The sequence below is a fragment of the Aquarana catesbeiana genome, linkage group LG05 (assembly GCF_042186555.1).
Source record: "Aquarana catesbeiana isolate 2022-GZ linkage group LG05, ASM4218655v1, whole genome shotgun sequence".
Lineage (NCBI taxonomy): Eukaryota > Metazoa > Chordata > Amphibia > Anura > Ranidae > Aquarana > Aquarana catesbeiana.
Window position 1 is genome coordinate 396,122,343 of NC_133328.1, and position 23,409 is coordinate 396,145,751.

General features: G+C 47.1%; 1 protein-coding gene across 1 annotated transcript in view; it reads right to left on the reverse strand.

Moving 5' to 3' along the window:
• Positions 1-23,409, reverse strand: part of DTNBP1 (dystrobrevin binding protein 1) — a 321,745-nt gene that overhangs the window by 271,073 nt on the left and 27,263 nt on the right. Inside the window, exons 2-3 of the mRNA XM_073631098.1 lie at positions 10,310-10,363; positions 10,120-10,170 (exon numbers count right to left, since the gene is read on the reverse strand). Of these exons, the coding sequence (XP_073487199.1) occupies positions 10,120-10,170; positions 10,310-10,363 (105 nt within the window). The remainder of the gene's footprint in view (positions 1-10,119; positions 10,171-10,309; positions 10,364-23,409) is intronic.

Here is a 23,409-nt window from a genome sequence, read left to right on the forward strand (position 1 = left end):
CTACCCAAAGGGCTGAGGCCACGCCAAGCTTGGTGAACGCTGTTCTCCACAAAATTCTCCTACAGACCCGGATCCAAGAACGTTAAACCAGATGCGCTATCAAGGACATATGAAGTCCTAAGGGAACCGGTTGTACCAGATACCATCTTACCCGCAGGTAACTCTGCTTTTACAACCTGATCTGCTGTCACAGATTAAAAGCTTCCACTAATATCAGTAGTCCCCCCGGGGTGACCTTGGTAGCCAGAGGCGGGTTACAATAGCGGGAGAGTCAAATTTTTGTACCAGACCGGGTACAGGCGCTAAGACTTCTTCACGATCGCCCACTAGCAGGCCACTTCGGCATCACAAAGATGATAGACTTGGTACGTCGTACCGTTTGGTGGCCAGACCTAAAAGGGTTCTGCAGGAGTTATGTGAACTCTTGTCCCATCTGTACCCGAAGCAAGACTGCAAGAAGCCAAGCTTGGGGGTTACTGAAAGCACTACCTGTCCCCGATAGACCATGGAAAATTATTGCAATGGACTTTATCGTAGAACTCCCACCATTTGAGGAATGCACAGCAATCTTTTTGGTAGTAGATAGGCCAGGGATATGCAATTAGCGGACCTCCAACTGTTGCAAAACTACAAGTTCCATCATGCCTCTGCATCTGGGTGTCATGCTTGTGGCTGCCACACTCTTGCTATGCCTCATGAGACTTGTAGTTTTGCAACAGCAGGAGGTCCGCCAATTGCATATCCCTGAGATGAGAGGCTATCAAAGATGGCCCACTTCCTACCATTGAAGAATACTCCATCTGTCACGGAAACGGCCAGCGGCTTAAGGAGATTGATTGTGAGATTGCATGTGGTTCCGGTGAACATTGTATCTGATGGGGGGTGCAGTTCACCTCACGTTTTTGGAGAGCATTTTTTTTTTACCCGATTTCTTTTCTGAGTCCTCAGTTCCAGCAGTACAGAATACAATGGAATTCCTCAGTCACAACAAGATCCTACAGGAAGCAGTGACAAAGGCGCAGATAGATAACAAGCGGGCATTCGACAAGAGGAGAGCTGAATCTTCAAACAGGAGATTGAGTATGGCTAACCACAGCAAACCTCAGGCTGGCATGTCCATCAAAGGAGCTGGCGCCCAAGTTTGTGGGTCATTTTCTGGTAAAATGGAGATTGAACAAGGTATCGTATGAACTGTCTTTGCCGGAATCATTTAGCATCCACCCGGTATTTCACGTATTGCTGCTTAAACCTGAGATACAGGACCCCTTCCCTGACAGAGGGGTCGGGTCCACCCGAAACCAGTGTTAGTCAATGGTGAGGAGGAATATGAGGTAGAGGCCATTCTGAACTGCAGGAGGAGAAACCAGTTGCAATATCTCATAAAATGGGGGGGGTTATGGTCCAGAGGACAACTCCTGGGTACTTGAGGGGAATATTCATGCAAAAGAGTTGATACAGGGTTTTCTCCTTAGGCACCCACAGGGGAAGCCAAGCGGGCACCTGGAGGCTGCCCGTAAGGGGGGGGGGAGAATGTCAGGGACTTGCTGGCCATAGCATAGCAGATGTGCAGAGGCAGTGGCCATTGCGCAGGCGTGGGCACAATTCCAATGATGTCCCTCCTGGAAGGGATGTCCACCGGTTTGGGTGAATGCCTTTGTACATGCGGGCGAGTATGCGCACCCCATTAGCATTGGCACCAATTGCAGTATATAGGGATGGCAGATGCACTAGGGCCTTTGCTGTCTAATCTGCAGCTTCCTCCCTGTATCCTGTTCCAGTGCCTGCCCTTGATCTGATTGTGACCCCGCTTCCTGACTCCTCTGATTCTCTCCATTCCTGATCTCTGCTTGCCTGACCCTTCTTCATTCTTACTTCTGGCTTCTCTGTTGCCAAACCTTTGCATGAACTTGACCATTTTTATTAATGTCTCTGATGTACCTGATTCTTCTGTGTATAACTTGGCTTGTCTGACTCTGCACCAGTCTCCTCCCTTTGCTACAGCCTCCGCATACTTGCATCCGCTGTGCCCAGCACCAGCAACCTGCATCTACAAGTGCCCGCATCCACAGCCACCAACCGCAGCTCCACTACCGCTGCTACAAGTGTCCCCTGCTACAGAGAACACCGCAGGCACTCCTACCTCACTGTGCTTTTGCGGCCCCTGTTGCAAACTCAGTGGTCCCTGAACCGGGGCTGTACAAGAGGCCTTCCTCTGCTTGTCAGGCTCTACCCAAAAGGTACGTGACAGCTACACTCAGGGGAGGAGGAGGAGGAGGAGAAGGAGGAGAGCGGAGTTAATGACCTATTTAGAGGCCTCCATTTACAATGACACTGACACAGGAGGAGCAGCATATGAGAAGGGGCTGGCAAGAGATTTTTTTCTTAACTTCAGACTATGCTGGCAGCACTGTCCCAGGGCCAGGAGAGGCGGGGTGACCAGCCCGACACCCCTCCAAAACCGCCCGATCCACCCCCCACCCCCCCTGTTGGTAAAAAAAATATTGGCGTAAAACATGCAGGCACCGTTTACCCCTTTTTTTGGGGATCACAAGTTTGCAAATAAGTTAACCCTTTCACTGCCAGGCCCTGCACTCCACTTTTAAAACTCAGGAGCCAGGATGTTTTTGCAATTTTTCCTTCTCGAAAGTTTTTATTAATTATATAATCATTAACAAACATGCCAATAATATACTTAAGAAAAGAGGTAATATATTAACGAAATAATGAAGCTTATCAGTATACAATTTGTGTATATGAAAGGCATGCATGCAATATCTTACAATCAGTTTATGACTTAATACAATCTGAGGGTTTGGAGTAGGTTGTGTAACATTAAAATTTGTACAGTATCGTTGAATCAGACCAATTGAAAATGTTGCTATAAAGTAAGAGGTGCAGGTCATATATAATAAAATAATGAGTTTTAAGAATAAAGTAAAGTAAAAAATAAGAAGGAAGAAAGAGGAGAATAGAGGTGAAGGAGTCCACAGGGTCGTCTCAAGAACCAGTGCATGCTACTACGATTATATGGACATTCAAATATCCATAAAGTCAGATATACACACTCCCAAACTATTAGATATCCAAATATCTGAATATCCAAATATCTAATATATAAATCAGCTACCATGGCAGAAGGACAGATTCATCAAATGTTGGTGGGAAGTGATATTTTATGCAGGGGTACCACATTTTTTCAAATTTGGAGAGTTGATCTCTTTCAATCGTCACCATTTTGGCAGATGAGACATGGAAGTATTCAATCTATGCTTTGTCTCAGCTATCACCAAGGCAGGAGATTGTAACGCCTTTGCAATCGTTTGTTTTGCAGCCGTAAGGTGTTGAACAAAGAGTTTGAATTGGATGTGTGTTAAACAATTTGGTTTCAAATTAAAGTGGATGTAAACCCAATGTCATCCTGTTTAAACTACTGCCATAGGGGTTATCTATAAGGATATACATGCCTCCTGCATGTATCTTTACCTGTCAAATGTCTCCCCTCTGTCTGTTATGAGACCCGAAAAACTGCAGATTCTGTGGGTGGGTCTGTTGTCTGGAGCTCGGTGGGTGGAGTCGTGATGTCAGTAGACTCCCCGCCCACCTCTACACTCCCCTTGTCAATATGCATTTTCTCCTGTCTATTTCTTACACTGAACTTCTGCTATAATCTCTAACATCCAGTGAAAAGACAGGAAAGTAACCACATGACTTCAGCATGCCAAATCATGCTGAGGTGTGGAACAGCCAATCCTTGCAGAGCTGCTGAAGAAAGGAGTGGGGGTGGGAATTAAAAAATAATGTAGGTCTTAGGCTAGTGCACAAGATATGTAAATCACATGTCACTCACAGAAAGGGGGAGGATTTGACAAAGTAATTCTCTGTTTGTCAAGTTTTATCTCACTGAACAATAAAAGAGGATTGCTCAGAGCTGGATTAACTCTTTGTGACAAGACTGGGCTTAAATGATAGGAAATCTTATACTCTACATTATGACATAAAAAAAAAAAAAAAAAAAATTGGGGTTTACATCCACTAAGTATTGCAGTGGCTGGATCTGGTTGTATTATAAGTTTAAACATTCTGGAGGCAATTTCAAAGTTTTTGCAATTTTTCAATTTTGTAAAAAAAAATTCCTAACAGCTCTCACAATTTGTGAAAGACCCCCTCCCCCCCAAACCATACATTTTTTGAAAGCATAGAATATAAGGAAGGTACTACTGATTTTGTTAAGCCCTGTGAGATTTGCTCAAATCAAAACAATATTTTCGCTAAAAATACACTAAAATCAATATTAGTGGATACATACATGACAAAATTTACAAAATGCCTGCTAAATTCCTACTAAATATAAAAAGTTAAAACTGTATAGATTTAATAAATAACAAAATATTTGTAAAATTTTAAATTGCGCCTTTTTGTAAAATAGTGAAAATGGATCATTATTCATGCACACAAAACACAAAACATAACTTTCAAATTTCTGCTAAATTGCTACTAACACCTCGTTCACATGGGTTGTATTAATGTGTTTACCCATGAAGGGTCATGTTTAACCACATGGGGATGCACAGGTGTTCCATCAGAATCGGCGACCACCAGAATAGGTAACAGAAGTGACGTTCCGTCACTACACCATGACGGCCATCTTGCTATACCCTGCACACGTCCGCAGTAAGTCTGCAGTCAGAAATCGGCAGCAGCCATCTTTTTACACCCAGCCAAGTCTTGCATTTCACACTTATTTTTTACCAGTAAACTGAGCTTACCATATATACTCGAATATAGGCCGTGGCACCTAATTTTACCACAAACAAACTTGGAAAACTTAGACTCGCGTATAAGCCTAGGGTGAGGAATGCAGCAGCTACTATAAGTGGCAAAGAGGGCCAACAATGCCCATCTGCAGCCTCACTGTGCCATCTGCATGCCCCACTGTGTCCATCTGCAGCCTCATGTACCTGATCTCCCACAGATAAAAATTTCTTTTGCAGATTTCTTTGCCCATCGATAAAAATTCTGCCCCCAATAATGCCCATCATTGAAATATCCGCCCCCTTCATGTAAATATCCATCCCTCACCTACAAGAACGTGCCTCGGCCAAGCGACACAACAGCTGATTGTAATCTCAGCTGTTCTGCAGCTCCGTGCGGCGCATGCGCAGTTCCATCCGGGCATTATTTGATAGCCGGGCACTTCTTGACAGAACACCGGCACTGTGCCATTCAGTCTAGTCGGCGGCCGTGCAGTGTAACAAAGCCCCGCCTCCTCCTCGTCCTCATCCGTGATGGAACACTGATTCAGTTTCCCAGCAGTGAGTCAGTGTTCCGCCTATCATGGACGAGGACGAGAAGGTGGGTCTTTGTTACACTGCCGCCGACTAGACTGCATGTCACAGCGCCAGGAGATCAGGCACACAAGGCTGCAGATGGGCACAGTGACTCGAGTATATGCCGAGGGGGCTTTTTCAGCACAAAAAATGTGCTGAAAAACTCGGCTTATACTCGAGTATATACGGTATATAGTGAAATACGGTATTTTCAAATCTGGGGCACTGTTTTGATGTTGAATTTTAAAAGCAGTGACAAGCCTGCTGATCTGACAGGTTTGCTAATCTGACAGAACACCGCTGCTTCTAAAATTCAGCATCAAAACAGTGTCGCACATTTCAAAATACTGTATTTCGGTATAGAAGATCAGTTTACTGGTAAAATTAAGTGTGAAATGCAAGACTTGGTTGGATGTAAAAAGAAGTCCACTGCTGCCTTCTTACTGCAGGCTTACTGCAGCCGAGTATGGGGTGTACCAAGATGGCCGTTGCGGTGTAGTGACGGAACGTCACTTGCGTTACCTTATCTGACGGGTCGCCAATTCTAACAGAACACCGGTAGTCCCATTCATGTCAATTGGGATGCAATGGCTGCAGGGGCATAGCTGCTGCTCCCAATCGGACATCCATGTTGGTGTGGGTGCACAACCCCAAGAGCAGGCAGTGTGAACATACACCCAGACCCACATGGATGTCAAATTGAGAGCAGCAGCTGTGTTCGTGCAGTTGCTACATCCCAAATTACACCAATGGGACTGCCTGAAGAGGGATGCACCAAACATGGTCTTGCAGTGGTGTAAGCTGTGTATGCACTGTGTGAACAAGGCCTTACTATGTTTTATTTTTAATTTAATTCAATGTTTTACAATTTAATTTTATAATATTTTGTACCTTTTTTGTGAGATATCAGAGGTATAAACAGACCCCTGCCTTCTTTTGAGAGAAGACAGTCCCTTTCTCTGCAGCCTCAGCTGAACATTACATGAATGTATAGGAGTCTGTACAGCAGGGGTAGGCAACATTTCAGAGGTTGAGATCTACCTGGACAACATGGGAGGTAATCAAAAGATCCCTGGGGAAGCGGTCCCCTTTAAAAAAAAAGTTTACGATCAAGCGCTCAATAAAAAATGGCTGACAGCATAGTGTCCTGTGCCCCCCACCCCCTTCCCTACTGATGTCCTCCGCTCCCCTTTACATCATTCCCCTCATAATAGTGTCCTCTGCGCCCCCCCCCCCACACACTGCAATGCAGTGTCCTCTGTTTCCTTCACCCCCTCTCCAGTGTAGTGTCCTCTGCCCCCCTATGTGATGTCCTCAGTGTAGTGTCCTCTGCCTCCTTCACCCCCCCACTGTAGTGACCTCTGTGCCCCCCCCCCCCATGCAGTTTCCTCTGTCCCCTTTACCCAACCCCCCCCCACACACACACTGTAATGTTCTCTGCCCTCCAAGCGTGATGCCCTCTGTCCTCTTCACACCCCACCCCTATCCATGTAGTGTCCTCTATCCCCTTCACACCAGTGTGTAGGCAGCACTCCTACCTCACACCGATGTATAGCAGAGCAGAGATCAGGAGAAGTCACAGTACTAGATAGAGGGCAGAGGCGGGATCTGACAGAGTTAACTTTTTACATTAACAAGCTGGTGATTGGGTGCTAGGACTACCAATCACCTGCTGGTTAATGTAAAAAGGTAATTCCAGCAGCTCCTGCCCCCTCCCTCTATCCAGTACTGTGACTTCTCCCGATCTATACGTTGCAGTAAAGAGGAGAGCGGTGGCTGGGGGAAGGTCTGTGCGTGGGGCTGTGTTCCTGATCAACCCATCGGCTACCCACTGTCGACACCTTGTCGACCCCCGCTGTATAGAGATTCAAATTCATTCATAAACTGACACGGCAATGATGGCTGAGTGTATCCACTGAAGGAAAGGGAGGGGGCTGGTAAACATGTGTTTACCCAGCACAACCCCCCCACAAGTGCCGAAGCAGCAGCTGCAGGTGGCGGGAGGGGAAGAAGGTAATGCCGGCCCAGCAGCAGGGGATTGGTGAATAGGGGGCCATTGTGGGGGGTCAGAGTGGCTAGGGGAGGTAAAGATCAGAGCGGCGGCTGGGGGAAGGTCTGTGTGTGGGGCTACATATTTCAATGCCTTCAAAAGCTCCTGCAGCACCTGAAGCAGGCGGGAGAGGCAGAGGAAAGAAGCAGGGGGGGGGGGGGGGCATTTTAAAAAGAGGAGCAGCAGGAGGTCGATAGTTTGAAGACAGGGAAGTGGCAGCATTGGTGGGGGGGGCAGGAGTGTGAGGTGAATAGCTTTGATCAGCGGCTTGGGGCCATGAGCTTATAGCAGGAGGAAAAAGGGTTGCTGGAGAAAGGTTTAATTTACAGCACGCAGGATAATTTTTTGCATAACTTTGATTTTCACAGTTTTGCAAAAAGGCACTAAATGAAAATTTCCAAATATTTATTAACACAATACAAATTACATTTTTTAGATTTAGTAGTAATTTTGTAAGTTACAGTGCCCTGCAAAAGTATTCACCCCCTTAGCTTTTTACCTATTTTGTTACATTACAGCCTTTGGTTCAATGTTTTTTTAATCTGAATTATATGTGATGGATCAGAAATCAATAGTCTTAAGTTGGTGAAGTAAAATTAGAAAAATATATACATAAAACTATTTTTCAGAAATAAAAACTGATAATTGGCATGTGCGTACGTATTCACCCCCTTTGTTATGAAGCCCATAAAAAGCTCTGGTGCAACCTATTACCTTCAGAAGTCACATAATTAGTGAAACGATGTCCACCTGTGTGAAATCTTATGCCCTGTACACACGGTCGGACTTTGTTCGGACATTCCGACAACAAAATCCTAGGATTTTTTCCGACGGATGTTGGCTCAAACTTGTCTTGCATACACACGGTCACACAAAGTTGTCGGAAAATCTGATCTTCTAAACGCGGTGACGTAAAACACGTACGTTGGGACTATAAACGGGGCAGTGGCCAATAGCTTTCATCTCTTTATTTATTCTGAGCATGCGTGGCACTTTGTCCATCGGATTTGTGTACACACGATCGGAATTTCCGACAACGGATTTTGTTGTCGGAAAATTGTATATCCTGCTCTCAAACTTTGTGTTTCGGAAAATCCGATGGAAAATGTGTGATGGCGCCTACACACGGTCGGAATTTCCGACAACAAGGTCCTATCACACATTTTCCGTCGGAAAATCCGACCGTGTGTACGGGGCATTAGTGTCACATGATCTGTTATTACATATACATACCTTTTTGAAAGGCCCCAGAGGCTGCAACACCTAAGCAAGAGGCACCACTAACCAAACACTGCCATGAAGACCAAGAACTTTCCAAACAAGTAAGGGACAATGTTGTTGAGAAGTACAAGTCAGGGTTAGGTTATAAAAAAATATCCAAATCTTTGATGATTCCTAGGAGCACCATCAAATCTATCATAACCAAATGGAAAAAAACATGGCACAACAGCAAACCTGCCAAGAAACGGCCGCATATCAAAATTCATGGACCGGGTAAGGAGGGCATTAATCAGAGAGTAATAGATAAAAGTGATCTTGCGCAGTCAAATTTATTCACACATAATAAAGTGACTTAAACGTATATAAAGTGCATAACAATAAATGACACCACAATAAAGTGGATATAATGAAATCAAAACAGGTGGTAAGAGAAATATATAAATAGATATAAAGGTGCTCTCTATCCGTGCGAGAGAAAAAAAAAAAAAAAATCGGAAATTGAATAAGTGAAGGGCCCAGTTCAAGCAGTAAAAACTGCATAAAGTGACTTAGTGAAGAAATAAATAGGCTGGCCAAAGTTCATAGATGTGCCCATAGAAGATCTCTTGATAACATCAGTCTCTCAGGACTCTCACCTTAATGGGTATTAAAACCAGCATCGCTAATTGGCATCAGATTGTAGATCTGTGTACAGCGTCAGAATGAAGCCCAGATAGTCCTCGTCCATTCACCATGGCTTTAGCAATTTCCTCTCTGCTCCCAATACAGCACACATGCCTGTCACAATGTGTTCCACCGAAGGCCTACAATTCCTACTGTTCCCAAGCTGGCACTCACACACTCACGGCCCACTGTTCTGTCTCCAAGGCCGTCCGACCTGTCAGCACAAACAGGTCGGACGGCCTTGGAGACAGAACAGTGGGCCGTGAGTGTGTAAATGTATGGTTTGTGGGGGTCTTTTACAAACTCTAAAAGCAAGAAATTATTTAAAAAAAGAAAAAAAAATTTAAAAACTGTCGGGCCACCTGAAGTCAAAAGTAGAGTGCAGGGTCTGGCAGCGAAAGAATTAGTCTCGTCCTCTTGTTGTCTATTCTCCATTATTGCATTACATCATCCCATGTTTTAGAATGGGGGTCTCCAAATTTTCTAAACAAAGGGCCAGTTTACTGTCCTTCAGACTTTAGGGGGGCCAGACTGTGGTCAGCAGGAACATGAATTTTTTACTGGCATCATAGGGAGTAAACAGTGTCCCATCTTTGGTATTACTGGTAGGAATAATGCCCTATTATTGATGTCAGTGGCAGGAATTATGCCTCATTGGGCAGAATAGTGTCTCATATCAGTGGGATGAAAAGTGCCCCAAGGGCTAGCAAAGGACCACATCTGGCCCTCGGGTCACAGTTTGGAGACCACTATTCTAGATGAATACCTCATTGTGGGCAAGAGGACGGCTGAACCATTTTGTGAACAAGAGATCTAGTGTGCATTCAGGTACAACTGAAATACACTGTAGGAAGTTACCTGCTAAGGAGTTCCACGCCCGCTGGAAACTTGGATACTTGTTCGGCTTGCCTATGTGTAAAAATAGGAACAAACAATATTACGTATGTATAATCAGAAACTAGGATAGCAAGTTCAGACAAACATGTTGTTGCAGGATGCATCATGCAACTGAAATTTTACAAAGCCAAACACAAAATATGCCTTATACCTGCTCTGCTTTTTAATCTTTGCATCTTTAGACTTGTCGCCCAAGCTCTTCAATCTGTAATGCAGAGAGAAAATAATAGATAAATCATAGGAATTTACAATTTAGGTAAATCAGTAGGAGTAATGCTAGCATTACTAATCGCAGTTTTTTCTGTAAAAAAATAAAAAATAAAATTATATAAATATATATATATATATATATATATATATATATATATATATATATATATATATATATATATATATATATATATATATATATATATATATATAAATATATATATATATATATATAGCTGCTCAAACTCTCTCCCGGTTTAGGCTAAAGTCACTTGGTGTCCAGCTACAAAAAGCACTGAAGGTGTTTCAGGTCACGTAACACAACAGAAAGTTTATTATATTCAAATTAGACAGACACTGTCTGGTAGATGCGCAGTATTATAAGACGACCAGCACAAATTAGACCCCCCCCATATGTAATAAGCTAAAATGTTTGACTTCGTTAAGTATAATTTTAATTTTAAAGCATATATAAGACAACAGGGCTGGATCTAGCCTGTCTGATGTGGGGGTGCAGTAAAAAAAATGGGAGGCAGAGGATGAAAGGTCAGCAGAGCCGATGATAGGGGTCAGTAGGGCGACATATCGAAAACAGATTTTTTCTAAAAATAGACTAAAATCATTACTAGAGGACACAAATGCAACATAACCTAAATTCCTGCTAAATCTAAAAGATAAAACTGTACTGAGTTAAAGAGTTGTAAAGGCAGAAGGTTTTTTACCCCAGCACCCCCCTAATTACTTACCTGAGCCCCATCTCTCGCCAGGGATGTCCACGAATGTCTAGGCCATCCAGGACACTCCTCCTGATTGGCTGAGAAATAGCAGTGGCGCTATTGTCAGTCAGCCAGCCAATCAGGGAAGAGATGGGCCGGGTCAGGGCTCTGTGTCTGAATGGACACACGAAGCTGTGACTCGGCTCCAGTGCCCCCATAAGAAGCTGCTGACTGTGGGTGCACTCGATAGGTGGGAGGGGCAAGGAGCAGCAAAGAGGGACCCGAGAAGAGGAGGATCTGGGCTGCTCTGTGCAAAACCAACTGCACAGAGGAGACAAGTATAACATGTTTGTTATTTTTTTAATGAGACTTTACAATCACTTTAATAAATAAACCTGTGTGTGTGAATGAGGTCTTGGGGCTCATTCATTTGGGTGCTATGGCCTGTACAGTTTGAATCGGTGTTTTTTTTTTTTTGGGTGGAGCTGTGTGCAGGCAGCCTATGTTACGCTATGAGGATGCAGCGGCTGTAGGAACACAGGCGCAGGTCCCAATTTGACAGGTGTGTGGGTGCAGGTGTATGGCCCTAACACAGACAGTGTGCATTTGGAACCACTCACCCAATTTTTACAATCTTGTTAAATTATTTTTTACAATTTTTAAACTATTTTTTTTTTCACATCTCTGTTGGCGGATGCTTTGGTGAAATATCAGGGGTCTAAACAGAGCCCTGGTGTCTCACTTTTGAGACAGAGACACAGACTGAGGACAGAGATTCCCCAAGTTCAGGCTTCCTGTTCATTCACACAACCTGAAGCATAGTAAACAGTTTACTATGCTTCGGTTATGAATGGGCGCAGTGAGTGATCGTTACCGATCATTTACTGTGTTCATTAAGAAAAGGAGGGGGGCCGGTAAATTACATGTCCCCCCCGCAGCAGCAGAGGGGGAGTGGAGAGGAGGGAAGCTGGAAGCGCTGCGGGGGGGGGGTGACAGGGAGAAGAGAATGGTGGTCAGAGAGGATGATCGGGTGGTGGGGGCAATTACAGAACCTAGGCCCTGTATGACTTTCTTCCTGCAGCAGCTGAAAGCGGTCTTCTCCTCCTCTTCCTCCGTCAGCTTTCAGCTGCTGCAGAGAGAGAGCCATACAGGGGATCAATTCTGTAATTGCCCTAGGCCGGCCCAATCATCTTTCCTGTGAGTACAGCATCCAAGGTGGAGGAGAGGGCAATAAGCTTTGGAGTTGGCACTCCCCTAGATCCGGCCATGCATAAACAACGTTGTTTTCAAAACTGACACTGAAAGAAACACTGGAAATACTTTGGTTTCCTATTTACCAGACTGAAGAGCGGGGAATTACTTGCAGCTGACATGAGATTTAATAAACTGAGGTCTTTGTTCTCAATGCACTGATGCAATCACTGACAATTACACTACCAATTAAAAAAATTCCAGGACTTGTTACTTCCTCTTATACCAAAAACTAGAAACACAGCCCAACCAATTGATGTGTTATACTATATTTCTCCCACCAGAGGAATCATGCTACAAAATCCTAATAGGATTGTACAGAACCCTCACAGTTCCCTATAAATTCTACCCACACACTACTCCTGACTTATTACAGATGTGGAAGGATCCCTGCTACACATCTTCAGATCTTATAGACAGATTTGATGGCTTCCCTCAAACACCAAGAGAAACATTTTAGAATTCCCAAGAAAACAAAGACAATGGGGTTTATTTACTAAAGGCGAAGCCACTTTGCACGGCAAGTGCACTTGGAAGTGCAGTCGCTGTAGATCTGAGGGGGGACGTGCAAGGAAAATAAAAAAAAACAGCATTTTTGCTTGTACATGTTTGTATGATAAAATCAGCAGAGCTTCCCCCACGTATTTACAGCGACTGCACTTCCCAGTGCACTTGTAGTGCAGAGTGGATTTGCCTTGGTAAATCAGCCCCAATATTTCTAGGGTTTGCACTCTTGCTCACTAATGGGGTTCCCAACTGAGCTTCTATCTCACCCCACCCCACCCCTCCCCAGAGCACCAGGCCCCTCTGATCCCCCACCCATCCATTGTATTGCCTTGGAAAGGAACTAAAAGGGCCCTAAAGCTCTGTGGACTCCACCCATTGCTCTCCCTTTCAGGGCAGAAGTGTCATAGTGGAAGCACCAACAAAACATATGCTATGCACCCACAAAACATATGCTATAGGACATTCATAATACTGGCAAAAGTCATAGGTGATGTTAGGCTCACATAAAAGGAAATAGCAGACATGTTACTGGATAGTTTTATGCTTTCTTGTCTGTAACCAACTAGGATAAGAGATGGGTCAGAATCTATAGGAGCCTGGTCTGTCACATCTGTACCATGAGATCCGATGCAGGCAAACTTGCTGCATTTGCGACCTGTGTTTGGGGTGTCGTTAACACTGCACTGACACCCACTGCAGATCGCAAGTTCATTGCATATTGAACAAGGACGCAGGTTTCCTGCACCGCATTCTGGTGTGAGCTGCCCCTAAAACCGTAACTAAACAAATTAATAAACTGCAAGCTATCTTCATTAGGGCCCTTTAACATAGGCGTTCAGTCTGGATCCATTTGTCAGTTTTTAAGACGGATCCAGACTGAGGCCCAATGTAGGTCTATGGGCGGGTGGATGTAAATGGATGGTCATCCGTTTACATCCATCTACCTCCATGTTTTTTTTTTAACGAAACAAGGCTGCATTCATCTCTGATTAGACAGATCTGAACAGATTAAGGCCCCTTTTACACCAGTAGACTGATCAGGTCTGCCTGTCCGTTTTGGAAGATGCCCATGTGAGCCTGGGTTCACACTAGCGCGTTCTCAGAGATCGCATGTGATTCGCACCCACACTGCAGGTGCCGATCACATGCAATCTCTGAGCAATGAGAGTTCAGCTATATAGTTGTACGGGTGAACTCGCATTGGATTCGCACAGAAAATAGTGCAGGGACTTGTTTTTCCCTACAATAGAATTGGATTGCATGGGTGATTTGTGGATGAGGGAAATGAACGTATAGATTGGTAGACGAGGGACAGCGCATTGTGCATTGTGCATGCGTAGATTTGTCAACGAAGGAGAACACACTGCGCAGGTGTAGATTTGTCGACGAGGGAGAATACACTGCACATGTGTAGATTTGTCAAGGAGGGAGAGCACACCGAGTATGTGCAGATTTGTCAATGTGGGAGAGCAAACTGTGCATGTGTAGATTTGGCAACGAGTAAGAGAGTGATCAGCGCATTGTGTAGTACTGACTGTAGTAGCAATGAGGGAGAGCGCACATGTAGGTTTGTGAATAAGGGAGACTGCACATGTGTAGATTTATAGTATGGGGAGAGCACACTGTGCATGTGTAGATTTATCTATGAGGGAGAGTCACATATGAAGATTTGTAGAGGGAAAGCTCACTGCATACGGATAGAATTGTGGACAAGGGAAGAGTGCACTGCATATGTGTAGATTTGTGGATGAGGGAAACAATGTATAGATCTGATGAGGGACAGAGCATTGTCCATGTGTAGATTTGTGGATGAAGGAGAGCGCACTGGGCGTGTGAAGATCTGTGGATGAGGGAGAACTCACTGCGCAGATTTGTGGATGAGGAAGAGCGCACTGCGCGTGTGTAGATATGTGGACGAGGGAGAGCTCTAGGGCTGCAACTAACGATTATTTTCATAATCGATTAGTTGGCCGATTATTGTGTCGATTAATCGATTAATCGGTTAATAACCTTAAAAAAAGTGTGGTGTATAATTTAGTTAATGTAAAGTTTTAAAAAAAGGCAATAGGGCTGCAACTAACGATTATTTTCATAATCGATTAGTTGGTCGATTATTGTTTCGATTAATCGATTAATCGGTTAATAACCTTAAAAAAAAGTGTGGTGTATAATTTAGTTAGTATGTAAAGTTTTAAAAAAAAAAACAATGTATTCTTAAATATCTCTATGCAGTGGTAAATATAAACAACCAACTATATGGTTAGGGAGCAAAATATTAAATCCACTCTGAGAATAACAGACAGAAGAGATATACTATATATACACTATTAGAAGAGAAATACAGTTTTTGGCCAATTTGTTGTTGGGCAGATTAAAAAATACAAATTGCTGCAAAAACGAATTACATGCTTTTCTGCAGCTTCTCCATTGAAGTATATTGAACCAAAAAAGCACCGTTTTGCGTTAAAAAAAAAAAAAAGTCCCTGACCCTTTCCAAATACGCAGCGGCTGAAAAAAAGTATAGTTGTGAACGTGTCCCATAGAAAACCATGTTAAATGAACTGTAGTGTGTTTCTGCAAAAAGCACCAAAAAACACAAAGATGTAAACCAGGTCTAAAATGTTTAGTAACATAATGGGGTTAAAAAAAAACTAAAATGAGCCCTTTATAGTACAAAAAAAGCAAATGATCAATACTGTAAGGGGTTAATTTTTTTACTGTAGAACTGTGAAAGTAATATTTACAGTAGCGATTATTTGCTCTTTTTGTACTATAAAGGGCTCATTTTATTATTTTTAACCCCATTATGTTACTGGCCGATTAATCGATTATGAAAATAGTAATCGATTAATTTCATAATCGATTAGTTGTCGATTAATCGATTAGTTGTTTCAGCCCTAAAAGGCAATTTATTCTCAAATATTACTATGGAGTGGTAAATATAAATAACCATATGGTTAGGGAGCAAAATATCGAATCCACTCTGAGAATAACAGACAGAAGAGATATACTGTATGTACTATTAGAGGAGATATATACTGTATATACTATTAGAGGGTGAATCTGGTAAATATCAGACTCAGAGATCAAATTTTTTTATTAAACAAACAAGGTCTTCCTTAAAAAAAAAATGTCATTTTAAGAACGTTCATTCGATTTTATAATCGTTAGTTGGGTCAAATCGACGTTCGTTTTCAACCACAGTGACGGGAAAATTTAGAAATGAAAAACTTCTTGGTCAAAGGAATTTTCAGACGGTGTATGTGGTTTTCGTTCAGAAATTACATTCATTTTAAATAAAGAATGTTAAAAACAACTGAATATTTCAAAAAACATTCTTTCATTCAGTGAATGTACAAAGATTTTTCGTCTGAATATTCTTGTCTGAAAATTGATCCGTGTGGCCAGCATAAGGCCCGGTACACACCTATGCAGTTTGCTTTTACGTTTAGTAACATAATGGGGTTAAAAAAACTAAAATCAGCCCTTTAACAGTACAAAAAAAGCAGATAATCACTACTGTAAGGGGTTCATTTTTTGTATTTTAGAACTGTGAAAGTAACAGTTACAGTAACGATTTGCTCTTTATTGTACTATAAAGGGCTCATTTTAGTTTTTTTAACCCCATTATGTTACTGGCCGATTAATCGATTATGAAAATAGTAATCGATTAATTTCATAATCGATTAGTTGTCGATTAATCGATTAGTTGTTTCAGCCCTAGAGAGCTCACTGCATAGATTTGTGGACGAGGGAGAGCGCACTGCGCGTGTGTAGATTTGTGGACGAGGGAGAGCGCACTGCGCGTGTGTAGATTTGTGGACGAGGGAGAGCGCACTGCGCGTGTGTAGATTTGTGGACGAGGGAGAGCGCACTGCGCGTGTGTAGATTTGTGGACGAGGGAGAGCGCACTGCGCGTGTGTAGATTTGTGGACGAGGGAGAGCGCACTGCGCGTGTGTAGATTTGTGGACGAGGGAGAGCACACTGCGCGTGTGTAGATTTGTGGACGAGGGAGAGCACACTGCGCGTGTGTAGATTTGTGGACGAGGGAGAGCACACTGCGCGTGTGTAGATTTGTGGACGAGGGAGAGCACACTGCGTGTGTGTAGATATGTGGACGAGGGAGAGCCCACTGCGTGTGTGTAGATATGTGGACGAGGGAGAGCCCACTGCGTGTGTGTAGATATGTGGACGAGGGAGAGCACACTGCGTGTGTGTAGATATGTGGACGAGGGAGAGCTCACTGCGCAGATTTGTGGACGAGGGAGAGCGTACTGTGCGTGTGTAGATTTGTGGACGAGGGAGAGCGTACTGTGCGTGTGTAGATTTGTGGACGAGGGAGAGCGCACTGCGCGTGTGTAGATTTGTGGACAAGGGAGAGTGTGCTATGCATGTGTAGTTTGGGGATAAGCAATACAACAATTCCATGCTGAATCGTGTGACGATGGAGGCGCACTCAATGTCCTCACATACAGGATGGCTCCAATCACTGACTTTTTCAGGCAGGCTATGTGGAAGCCATGGCTGGTTTACAGATATGTCAATAAGTTGCATTCCTTTACATGGCTCAATGATGTGTAAACTATCAGGGCTCCTTGGCTGTACTGTAAAGATTACTATAAAGGTCGCACTGCACGTGTGTAGATTTGTGGACGAGGGAGAGCGCACTGCGCGTGTGTAGATTTGTGGACGAGGGAGAGCGCACTGCGCCTGCGTAGATTTGTGGACGAGGGAGAGCGCACTGCGCCTGCGTAGATTTGTGGACGAGGGAGAGCGCACTGCGCCTGCGTAGATTTGTGGACGAGGGAGAGCGCACTGCGCCTGCGTAGATTTGTGGACGAGGGAGAGCGCACTGCGCGTGTGTGGATTTGTGGACGAGGGAGAGCGCACTGCGCGTGTGTGGATTTGTGGACGAGGGAGAGCGCACTGCGCGTGTGTGGATTTGTGGACGAGGGAGAGCGCACTGCGCGTGTGTGGATTTGTGGACGAGGGAGAGCGCACTGCGCGTGTGTAGATTTGTGGACGAGGGAGAGCGCACTGCGCGTGTGTAGATTTGTGGACGAGGGAGAGCGCACTGCGCGTGTGTAGATTTGTGGACGAGGGAGAGCGCACTGCGCGTGTGTAGATTTGTGGACGAGGGAGAGCCCACTGCGCGTGTGTAGATTTGTGGACGAGGGAGAGCACACTGCGCGTGTGTAGATTTGTGGACGAGGGAGAGCCCACTGCGCGTGTGTAGATTTGTGGACGAGGGAGAGCACACTGCGCAGATTTGTGGATGAGGGAGAGCGTACTGTGCGTGTGTAGATTTGTGGACGAGGGAGAGCGCACTGCGCGTGTGTAGATTTGTGGACGAGGGAGAGCGCACTGCGCGTGTGTAGATTTGTGGACGAGGGAGAGCGCACTGCGCGTGTGTAGATTTGTGGACGAGGGAGAGCGCACTGCGCGTGTGTAGATTTGTGGACGAGGGAGAGCGCACTGCGCGTGTGTAGATTTGTGGACGAGGGAGACTGTGCTATGCATGTGTAGTTTGGGGATAAGCAATACAACAATTCCATGCTGAATCGTGTGACGATGGAGGCGCACTCAATGTCCTCACATACAGGATGGCTCCAATCACTGACTTTTTCAGGCAGGCTATGTGGAAGCCATGGCTGGTTTACAGATATGTCAATAAGTTGCATTCCTTTACATGGCTCAATGATGTGTAAACTATCAGGGCTCCTTGGCTGTACTGTAAAGATTACTATAAAAGGTCGCACTGCACTTGTGTAGATTTGTGGACGAGGGAGAGCGCACTGCGCGTGTGTAGATTTGTGGACGAGGGAGAGCGCACTGCGCCTGCGTAGATTTGTGGACGAGGGAGAGCGCACTGCGCCTGCGTAGATTTGTGGACGAGGGAGAGCGCACTGCGCCTGCGTAGATTTGTGGACGAGGGAGAGCGCACTGCGCCTGCGTAGATTTGTGGACGAGGGAGAGCGCACTGCGCCTGCGTAGATTTGTGGACGAGGGAGAGCGCACTGCGCCTGCGTAGATTTGTGGACGAGGGAGAGCGCACTGCGCCTGCGTAGATTTGTGGACGAGGGAGAGCGCACTGCGCCTGCGTAGATTTGTGGACGAGGGAGAGCGCACTGCGCCTGCGTAGATTTGTGGACGAGGGAGAGCGCACTGCGCGTGCGTGGATTTGTGGACGAGGGAGAGCGCACTGCGCGTGTGTGGATTTGTGGACGAGGGAGAGCGCACTGCGCGTGTGTGGATTTGTGGACGAGGGAGAGCGCACTGCGCGTGTGTGGATTTGTGGACGAGGGAGAGCGCACTGCGCGTGTGTGGATTTGTGGACGAGGGAGAGCGCACTGCGCGTGTGTGGATTTGTGGACGAGGGAGAGCGCACTGCGCGTGTGTAGATTTGTGGACGAGGGAGAGCGCACTGCGCGTGTGTGGATTTGTGGACGAGGGAGAGCGCACTGCGCGTGTGTAGATTTGTGGACGAGGGAGAGCGCACTGCGCGTGTGTAGATTTGTGGACGAGGGAGAGCGCACTGCGCGTGTGTAGATTTGTGGACGAGGGAGAGCCCACTGCGCGTGTGTAGATTTGTGGACGAGGGAGAGCCCACTGCGCGTGTGTAGATTTGTGGACGAGGGAGAGCACACTGCGCGTGTGTAGATTTGTGGACGAGGGAGAGCCCACTGCGCGTGTGTAGATTTGTGGACGAGGGAGAGCACACTGCGTGTGTGTAGATATGTGGACGAGGGAGAGCACACTGCGCAGATTTGTGGATGAGGGAGAGCGTACTGTGCGTGTGTAGATTTGTGGACGAGGGAGAGCGCACTGCGCGTGTGTAGATTTGTGGACGAGGGAGAGCGCACTGCGCGTGTGTAGATTTGTGGACGAGGGAGAGCGCACTGCGCGTGTGTAGATTTGTGGACGAGGGAGAGCGCACTGCGCGTGTGTAGATTTGTGGACGAGGGAGAGCGCACTGCGCGTGTGTAGATTTGTGGACGAGGGAGAGCGCACTGCGCGTGTGTAGATTTGTGGACGAGGGAGAGTGTGCTATGCATGTGTAGTTTGGGGATAAGCAATACAACAATTCCATGCTGAATCGTGTGACGATGGAGGCGCACTCAATGTCCTCACATACAGGATGGCTCCAATCACTGACTTTTTCAGGCAGGCTATGTGGAAGCCATGGCTGGTTTACAGATATGTCAATAAGTTGCATTCCTTTACATGGCTCAATGATGTGTAAACTATCAGGGCTCCTTGGCTGTACTGTAAAGATTACTATAAAAGGTCGCACTGCACTTGTGTAGATTTGTGGACGAGGGAGAGCGCACTGCGCGTGTGTAGATTTGTGGACGAGGGAGAGCGCACTGCGCCTGCGTAGATTTGTGGACGAGGGAGAGCGCACTGCGCCTGCGTAGATTTGTGGACGAGGGAGAGCGCACTGCGCCTGCGTAGAATTGTGGACGAGGGAGAGCGCACTGCGCCTGCGTAGATTTGTGGACGAGGGAGAGCGCACTGCGCCTGCGTAGATTTGTGGACGAGGGAGAGCGCACTGCGCCTGCGTAGATTTGTGGACGAGGGAGAGCGCACTGCGCCTGCGTAGATTTGTGGACGAGGGAGAGCGCACTGCGCCTGCGTAGATTTGTGGACGAGGGAGAGCGCACTGCGCCTGCGTAGATTTGTGGACGAGGGAGAGCGCACTGTGCGTGCGTGGATTTGTGGACGAGGGAGAGCGCACTGCGCGTGTGTGGATTTGTGGACGAGGGAGAGCGCACTGCGCGTGTGTGGATTTGTGGACGAGGGAGAGCGCACTGCGCGTGTGTGGATTTGTGGACGAGGGAGAGCGCACTGCGCGTGTGTGGATTTGTGGACGAGGGAGAGCGCACTGCGCGTGTGTGGATTTGTGGACGAGGGAGAGCGCACTGCGCGTGTGTAGATTTGTGGACGAGGGAGAGCGCACTGCGCGTGTGTAGATTTGTGGACGAGGGAGAGCGCACTGCGCCTGCGTAGATTTGTGGACGAGGGAGAGCGCACTGCGCCTGCGTAGATTTGTGGACGAGGGAGAGCGCACTGCGCCTGCGTAGAATTGTGGACGAGGGAGAGCGCACTGCGCCTGCGTAGATTTGTGGACGAGGGAGAGCGCACTGCGCCTGCGTAGATTTGTGGACGAGGGAGAGCGCACTGCGCCTGCGTAGATTTGTGGACGAGGGAGAGCGCACTGCGCCTGCGTAGATTTGTGGACGAGGGAGAGCGCACTGCGCCTGCGTAGATTTGTGGACGAGGGAGAGCGCACTGCGCCTGCGTAGATTTGTGGACGAGGGAGAGCGCACTGTGCGTGCGTGGATTTGTGGACGAGGGAGAGCGCACTGCGCGTGTGTGGATTTGTGGACGAGGGAGAGCGCACTGCGCGTGTGTGGATTTGTGGACGAGGGAGAGCGCACTGCGCGTGTGTGGATTTGTGGACGAGGGAGAGCGCACTGCGCGTGTGTGGATTTGTGGACGAGGGAGAGCGCACTGCGCGTGTGTGGATTTGTGGACGAGGGAGAGCGCACTGCGCGTGTGTAGATTTGTGGACGAGGGAGAGCGCACTGCGCGTGTGTGGATTTGTGGACGAGGGAGAGCGCACTGCGCGTGTGTAGATTTGTGGACGAGGGAGAGCGCACTGCGCGTGTGTAGATTTGTGGACGAGGGAGAGCGCACTGCGCGTGTGTAGATTTGTGGACGAGGGAGAGCCCACTGCGCGTGTGTAGATTTGTGGACGAGGGAGAGCCCACTGCGCGTGTGTAGATTTGTGGACGAGGGAGAGCACACTGCGCGTGTGTAGATTTGTGGACGAGGGAGAGCCCACTGCGCGTGTGTAGATTTGTGGACGAGGGAGAGCACACTGCGTGTGTGTAGATATGTGGACGAGGGAGAGCACACTGCGCAGATTTGTGGATGAGGGAGAGCGTACTGTGCGTGTGTAGATTTGTGGACGAGGGAGAGCGCACTGCGCGTGTGTAGATTTGTGGACGAGGGAGAGCGCACTGCGCGTGTGTAGATTTGTGGACGAGGGAGAGCGCACTGCGCGTGTGTAGATTTGTGGACGAGGGAGAGCGCACTGCGCGTGTGTAGATTTGTGGACGAGGGAGAGCGCACTGCGCGTGTGTAGATTTGTGGACGAGGGAGAGCGCACTGCGCGTGTGTAGATTTGTGGACGAGGGAGAGCGCACTGCGCGTGTGTAGATTTGTGGACGAGGGAGACTGTGCTATGCATGTGTAGTTTGGGGATAAGCAATACAACAATTCCATGCTGAATCGTGTGACGATGGAGGCGCACTCAATGTCCTCACATACAGGATGGCTCCAATCACTGACTTTTTCAGGCAGGCTATGTGGAAGCCATGGCTGGTTTACAGATATGTCAATAAGTTGCATTCCTTTACATGGCTCAATGATGTGTAAACTATCAGGGCTCCTTGGCTGTACTGTAAAGATTACTATAAAAGGTCGCACTGCACTTGTGTAGATTTGTGGACGAGGGAGAGCGCACTGCGCGTGTGTAGATTTGTGGACGAGGGAGAGCGCACTGCGCCTGCGTAGATTTGTGGACGAGGGAGAGCGCACTGCGCCTGCGTAGATTTGTGGACGAGGGAGAGCGCACTGCGCCTGCGTAGATTTGTGGACGAGGGAGAGCGCACTGCGCCTGCGTAGATTTGTGGACGAGGGAGAGCGCACTGCGCGTGTGTGGATTTGTGGACGAGGGAGAGCGCACTGCGCGTGTGTGGATTTGTGGACGAGGGAGAGCGCACTGCGCGTGTGTGGATTTGTGGACGAGGGAGAGCGCACTGCGCGTGTGTGGATTTGTGGACGAGGGAGAGCGCACTGCGCGTGTGTAGATTTGTGGACGAGGGAGAGCGCACTGCGCGTGTGTAGATTTGTGGACGAGGGAGAGCGCACTGCGCGTGTGTAGATTTGTGGACGAGGGAGAGCGCACTGCGCGTGTGTAGATTTGTGGACGAGGGAGAGCCCACTGCGCGTGTGTAGATTTGTGGACGAGGGAGAGCACACTGCGCGTGTGTAGATTTGTGGACGAGGGAGAGCCCACTGCGCGTGTGTAGATTTGTGGACGAGGGAGAGCACACTGCGCAGATTTGTGGATGAGGGAGAGCGTACTGTGCGTGTGTAGATTTGTGGACGAGGGAGAGCGCACTGCGCGTGTGTAGATTTGTGGACGAGGGAGAGCGCACTGCGCGTGTGTAGATTTGTGGACGAGGGAGAGCGCACTGCGCGTGTGTAGATTTGTGGACGAGGGAGAGCGCACTGCGCGTGTGTAGATTTGTGGACGAGGGAGAGCGCACTGCGCGTGTGTAGATTTGTGGACGAGGGAGAGCGCACTGCGCGTGTGTAGATTTGTGGACGAGGGAGAGCGCACTGCGCGTGTGTAGATTTGTGGACGAGGGAGACTGTGCTATGCATGTGTAGTTTGGGGATAAGCAATACAACAATTCCATGCTGAATCGTGTGACGATGGAGGCGCACTCAATGTCCTCACATACAGGATGGCTCCAATCACTGACTTTTTCA